The sequence below is a fragment of the Helianthus annuus genome, chromosome 16 (genome assembly GCF_002127325.2).
Source record: "Helianthus annuus cultivar XRQ/B chromosome 16, HanXRQr2.0-SUNRISE, whole genome shotgun sequence".
NCBI classification, from domain to species: domain Eukaryota; kingdom Viridiplantae; phylum Streptophyta; class Magnoliopsida; order Asterales; family Asteraceae; genus Helianthus; species Helianthus annuus.
The window spans coordinates 12906237-12913189 of record NC_035448.2 but is presented as its reverse complement, the minus strand read 5'-3'; the positions used below and the strand labels follow the sequence as shown (position 1 = coordinate 12913189).

At 47.5% G+C, this 6953-nt stretch overlaps 2 protein-coding genes across 2 annotated transcripts; both read right to left on the bottom strand.

Annotated features, from left to right (window-relative positions):
- Nucleotides 1-368: 368 nt before the first annotated feature.
- LOC118488449 (translation initiation factor IF-2-like) lies at nucleotides 369-2435 on the bottom strand. The gene is made up of 3 exons (XM_035986053.1): nucleotides 1092-2435; nucleotides 838-1002; nucleotides 369-771 (listed from the first exon to the last, which is right to left on the bottom strand). Exons 1-3 carry the CDS (start codon nucleotides 1632-1634, stop codon nucleotides 412-414), a joined length of 1068 nt encoding a protein of 355 aa, XP_035841946.1. The 5' UTR covers nucleotides 1635-2435; the 3' UTR covers nucleotides 369-411.
- Nucleotides 2436-2506: 71 nt separating this feature from the next.
- Nucleotides 2507-4041, bottom strand: LOC118488448. The gene is made up of 2 exons (XM_035986052.1): nucleotides 2737-4041; nucleotides 2507-2641 (listed from the first exon to the last, which is right to left on the bottom strand). Exon 1 carries the CDS (start codon nucleotides 3539-3541, stop codon nucleotides 2843-2845), a length of 699 nt encoding a protein of 232 aa, XP_035841945.1. The 5' UTR covers nucleotides 3542-4041; the 3' UTR covers nucleotides 2507-2641; nucleotides 2737-2842.
- Between the last annotated feature and the right edge of the window lie 2912 nt (nucleotides 4042-6953).

Sequence of the window (6953 nt, the reverse complement as noted above, 5' to 3'; positions counted from 1 at the left end):
AGTTTTTACAAAACTTACACAATTCCTAAACCCTAATAAGGTAAACAATGGAATTGACGCATACTCATACGACAACGGTATGGAGTATACTCAACCCCATTCCCAATGGGTAGAGCTCCATACAAGTTTTTACTAAACTTACACAATTCCTAAACCCTAATAAGGTAACCAGTGGAATTGACGCATACTCATACGACAACGGTATGGAGTATACTCAACCCCATTCACAATGGGTTGAGTCCCGCATACACACGTTCAATCATGCAAAAAGTAAAAACACTTGTACAAATTGAACAACAAACTTTATATTCAAAAAATTCAGGCACCCACGCGGTGCATAATGGATTTACATAAAGTTTCCAACATATACAAGAGGAAAACAAAAAAGGGGCACACAGGCCAACCTAAACCCTATTTTGAACCACTGGTACCCGCGCCATCGTGGCCGCCACCAGCAGGATTCTCCTCTTCCGCATCGGCATATAGCATCCGCAACCGGTCCACATAATCCGCGGCCTCTAAACATTCGTCCAGTTTCTCCACACAAGAGAGAGACATATCATAAAAGGAGGCAACGGCCGCATCAAGAAGCGCTTCGGTGTCCACGTCACGGAACCCGGACCGTTGGTCAGTATAGCCGCCATTCGACATGATGTTTATATGACCGACACAGCGACTATAACCAGCTTTGAAACCAGCGTCACGAGCACGCTGCTTGATCAAATCTATGCCAGTTGCGGTTTCAGGAGCATCCATGATGGCCTGAACAATCTGCAACAAAAGAATAATAAGGTCATCATGTGGTCAACTTTTGATACAAAGTCACGAAATACTTACATGTGCAATGCCATGACTCCGCATCCACTCACGGTCAGCCTCCAGTTGGTGGAACAAAGAAGTCAGAGCATCTCTGGCCTCAACGGCCGCATTAGCCCGCTCTTCCGCTAAAGTCACGCGGGCTGTAAGGTCTTTAACCGCGACCTCCCGGGTCTGAACCTCAGCCTTTCAAAAGCAAGAAACAGTTTACACGACATCAGTAAACATTCTCAAAAGGCAGAAGGAAAAATAAACACAGAAAAAGCAACTTATACCTGGAGGCTCACAACAGTTTGGTTTAGGCGAGTGCGGTCAGCATTCGCCTCATCAAGGGCATTAGCAACACGAGCCCCCGCTTTCTTGGCCTCTTCAAGAGCCTTCGCGGTCCGGGCCTCATCTTCCTTAGCCCTGCCTGCAACTACCTCAGCCGCAGCCTTCTCCTTGGCCAAAGCAGCATTTGCGGCCTTCAGATTGGCCAACTCCTGACGAGCACGAAACAGATTTTCATTCTGTTTAGCCCAAGATTCTTTCCATGTCTTGCGCTCAGCAGAAAGGGTTTCTTTCCAACTCTTACGCTCCTCAGAAAGTAACTTGGCAAGAGTACGCACCTGTTTAAGCTCGGCAGTCGCAGCCCATTCCTCAGTCTGCTTATGCTTCTCAAAAGCAGCCTTGTCTTTTTCAAGCTGCTCCGCACCTGCGCGAGTAGCCCTAACCAACTTCTCAGCCTCCGCCCGCATCCGCGCAGCTTCTTCCTCCCTCCGGCTCAACAACTTATAGTCTTCCATAGCATTTGCCACTATGGAACTCCCCACAAGCATGGTGGAGAGTTGGTTGATGCGAAGTTCAGAGGATGCGGCACGAGCGCGATCAACTTCAAACGGGGTGCCCAGACCACCCAAAATTTCCTTGCATGAAGAAGGATTATTGGAAATATCATCCCCCTAACAGTCCAGGGGGGTCGATGATAACTCGTACTCCGCTCCGGGGTGTACGTGCGGTAATAGTACTCCAGCTCAGACTCTCCAGGCTGAATTGGAGGTCCTTCATAACCCGCACCCCCGGATGCAGAACCAGAAACCTTCTCCGCAGTTGGAGATTTCTGCGGCTCAGCATCCGACTTCTGCTTCCCAGCATCCGAAAACCTCAAGTCCAACCCATCGCCATCAGTTGGGCTGATCAGGTTGTTGGAGGAATCCACAGTATCAAAAATCTGGGAAGCAGTCTTCTCCACCGACTTCTCCACCTGCACGGTGGGATCATGAATCACCTCAACAAAAGGTGCCGCAGGCTCCTTTGGCACCCCCGCATCCACAGCTGCGGTATGCGAGGGAGACAAAGGAGCATCAAAGAAAGAAAATCCTGCATCTTGTGGTTCTGCAATGCAAAGAAAGCAATAACTATTAATCAACAAGTTGTGCAAAACACTGAAAAAAGTTATACTCACCAGCAGTAACCGCAGGTTTCTTTTGCGCCGGAGCTGCCCTTTTAGACTGCAGCTTCCGACGCTTCAATTCACCACCACCAGCAGCCTTTTGCTCTATTTCTCTCTTCTTACCAACAACGGGGGGGCCCGCAGCGGTTCCACCCGCAGCCGCACCACTACCTAGAACACCCAAACCCTCAAGGGTATCAGATACTACCACGTAATCGGTATATCTGTGATAACAAGATCGATAGGTACCTGCGGCCTGAGACACCGGAGGGGGGGCAACTGAGCCCTCAGTCTTCTCCTTACCACGACCCCGCGTGGTTTTCTTCACCTGCTTCCTCTCCACATGCTTCTTGGGGATGCGCTTTTCAAACTTCCCTAAATCCGCAAGGATAGCTGCATTGGAGAAATCAAGCAAACAAATTACAAGGGTGAACTTGGAAAACAAGTACAACTTAGAAAATACATTTTTCGCCTTCTGGCACAGGTACCTTCAACACATCCCGTCTGGGTACGCGGAAGTTGCCAACAATTTCTAGATTAAAACCTTCCCGTACGTCAACCGGAATCAGCTCAACTTTGCCCTCAAAATCGGGCTCAAACATCCTCCACAGACCAACCGCAGTCTCTGATACAACACATGCATATTACTACAAGGATAATGAAGCAAGGAAAACAATAAAGAATAACAGGCTTACCACCACTCTTTTCCCGCAGAACGGGCCTTGCCTTCCTGTCCGGCCTAGTAAGCATCATCCGCAACACCCACAACTGGTTGTTGTCTAACTTCTTGAGTTCAATAGGCCGCAGCCTAGAGAACCAGTCCACAGTCTTCGCGGTGGCAACAGGAATATCCACATCAGTGACACCAATATTGACATCCCGGAAAGTCATATTGGCGTATACCGCGCAGGCTTTAACGTAGAAGAATTTCATCTTCCAATGGGTCACACCCTTGGGAGGTGTCATCAACTTTAAACTCCCATGACGTTGAGTAAAAGAAAAAAAACCGGTGTTCACCGTCAACTGGTAAAACCGCCGGAAATTCTCAACAGTGATGGCCAAGCCATGGGCACGAAAGGTATACTCAAAGTTCCTGATTCGGAACATCCCAAATGGACTAAGTTGGGAGATATGGAGATGGTAGTACTCCAACACCTCCGCAACAAACACCGTCACCGGCAACCGAAGGTTGCCTTCGGTGAAAAAATCTGCCCACAAGGTAATATAACCGGCCGGAGCATCGACACCGGTGTCCCCCTCTTGTGGGTAAGTGGCTTTCCAATCATCAGCCATTTATACGGTGGTCATTAAGTTCTGAAAACCACCCCTCGACCATTTCAACACCGGTAACCCACCACCAAGAGCATCACCATCATCATCTTCGTCTTCATCAGCCGCCACTACCGGCTGTTCAGGGTTCTCACCCTCCACATTGTGTGGATTCGATGGTTCAGCCATCAGAAATATAGAAGATGAACACTAAAAACTCAAAATAACCTCACCGGAAGTTCAGGAAATCTCTTCGGAGAAGACAAAGGAAATGTTTCTCTCACCGGAAAAATTTTTGAAATTTCGAGCAAGTGAGGGGAAACCACGAACGGTTTCCCCTTATATACTCATCGCAATTAATGGGAGGGAGAAAACGAATCATCACGTTCGAAAAGGACCAATTATGCGGCAACACGTGTACATCAACAGTTCCGCTGACGGTTATCACGCGCGCGTGGCTGCCCACGCGCCTGACAAGAGAGACGTTTACACTCCTTGCTACAGTGCATTTAATGCCTCGGGCAGTGCAAATGTCCTTTCATTTCAGCACATGCCTGAAAGATCTCACCAACTTCCACCAACTCACACGTGTGATCAGCCACGTATGCAACAAAAAGCGACTACATTATCCAAATTATAAGCGGCATGCGGTTTTTTCTGGTATACCGCACCATAACCCATACTGCATGTCGTTTTTTTACATACCCCTAAAAATAGGCAAAAAAATATATATCTCTACACTATAAGGGGGTATAATACCTATCCGCGCTACCCACGAGCACACGTGGAATATGCGGAGATGACACACACGAGCCCGTTCAGGTGTGTCAGATACTCAGAACCAGCGTTGTTCTTTGGACTGAACCGCATCTCAGAAACAGGTAAACCGCATTACCTTCATTCTCTTCAAGCTTCAAATCCCTCCTGTCCGGTTCACAACCACAGAGGGTGCATAAACAACTTCTTCAACGAGAAGAAGGAAGGGAATATACGTACACGCACATCAGCAACCCTGACTCCTGATCCTTCAAGAGCCACATCCGAGCAACACACCCGCTTCAAGCGAGTATGGGGTGACAAAACTGCAGACACTCATGAGTCACTGCGGACACAACCATAGCTTCCGCAAACGGTTGCTACGGAAGAGCCACAACTAAGTCATCACATAGATGAACGAAGCTACTTCAAGGAAAACTCCTCGGTATTGGAGCGTGAAGGAAGGTGGCTAAGGAAGAGGTGCAGACGAGATCCCTAGTGCTCATACGAGATCTCGTCGAACAACAAGCGGCCGAACAGCGGTAACAAGTCTGCTTATGACTTTGTTACCCTACTTGTACGACGGATAGAATAAACAATGGTGGGCATTACCATGCCTATGACCATGTTTATTTCACCATTATCCAGATTCACATTGTTCGACCAAACATGGCCAACAATGACGCAAATACCCAACATTGTTCCCACATTCGTGGCCAACAATGTCCAGCAACGAGGTAACCGCAAAGGACGTGCGGTTACTTGAGAGCTAATCAGAAGAACATGAAAACCCCACAAAAGGGATCATCATTTCATGTCCAATTACTGCTGACGACCACTCTCTTCTTCATTCACCACCTCAGAGGTTGGTTCGAAGTTTGTGTAGGACAACTTCAACCACCATCTCAGAGGTTGGATCGAAGTTTGTGGACACTTCCAGCTCGATCTCAGAGGTTGGTTCGACACACCAACAGGTGGCACCCAACCCGGAAGACGTCAGAAACGGTAGACCACACTACCGGATCAAACCTTGAGGCTGAGAATTTCGCATCAGACGAAGTTTTTTCACCGATACGGAAGAGGCTTCGCATGACTCTTCCAGATCTCCAGCTTGATTTACGAAGCGCAAAGACCATCTACATGGTCTAGAATCTCCTCCAGACTCCAAACTACCTTCTAGACACCATAGTCCAGTACTCCTCCCACATGCAACTTGCATATGGCAGCAACACTAGACTGGGGGACTTGAAGGGATATGGTCCCAGATCTCGCGTCAGCATGACCGCGAGTGACCATTACCCTTTTCAAAACCCCCACTAGCTAACAACCCACCTATGTCCATGCGGGAACGCACAGACACAAGGGTTGAATCCAAACTGCCCATTGATAGAGGAGGACTTACCTGGGATATGAGAGCGGTAGAGTGATGCGGCATAGCATCACATCCGGTGTATGAAAACGGAAGTATTCACAGCGATGCGGCCTGGCACCGCGTCCAGTGAACACTTCTATCAATACAAGGAAGCTGGACAACAGCAACAGTCACCACAGGCGACGATGCGGCTAGCACCACATCTCGCGTATTTCTTGATCACAAGCAAGGGACGCGGTAACATCAGATGTTACCGCAGGCAGCGATGCGGCTCGCACCGCATCCTATACGCCCAACAAGTGGGACTGACACCACAGTGCAAGTAGCACCAATGACAGTCATCTGTCAGGGCTACGTAAGTAACAGACTGACGTGGCGTAACCTCCACACCCGACAAGTCTGACACACCTGCAAAGGTGCAGCACGTCGTCAGTCTGTCCATCATCCTCCTCCTTCACTCCTCGGCTATAAATACCAACCCCAAACCAGGTTTGAGGTATCTCTTCACAACTCTCTCACTACTACTACTATCACACTTTGCTTCCCAAGCAGATTACTGATTCTCACGCCGGAGAGTGGTAACAAGGAGCAACCCCCACCCCATCCTCCTTGTTACGAGTCACGGTTTGTTTCCTTGTGCAGGAGATCAACCCACCGGTGATCTAGCCAGCGATCCTCGAGAGGAAGGGATTAACCCTTCTTGACGAGACCAGTGAGTTAACCCTGCCCGGTTAACCATTGTTTCATCAGGTTTCCACTCTCAATTAATTGATCAACTCCTTCTCGTCATACGATCTCCACTCTCAATTAATCGATCAAGTATTTGCTAATCGATTATGTATTCAATTAATTAATCTCCATGTTTTTTATTTGAAAGTTCCTTGGAATGGATTTAGTACTGGTGATGATTTGCTAATCGATTATGTATTATGCAATAAATCTCCATGTTTCAACTAAATTTACCTTAAATATCATGATCCTACATGTTTTTTAGAATGCTTTTTTTCCCAGGTCGTTCATCAATTTATCGGTTTCGACATATTTGTACTTTTGTTGATGCAGAACTTTCAGAAGCTAAGCTTATGGATTCAAGAGTTCAACGAGAGGAGGAAGCTTTAGAAACGAATTTGATCGATGATATTGATGCAAATGGGTATTTAGTTGTACATAGCAATTCTGATGTCGAAGTAGAGAATATAAAAGACTTTGACATGGATTTTGAGTTTGAGAAAGAAGTAGATGATGATGTGATCGGGCAGGTTTTTGATACTCTTGGTGACGCATATGATTTCTACAATCGCTATGCAT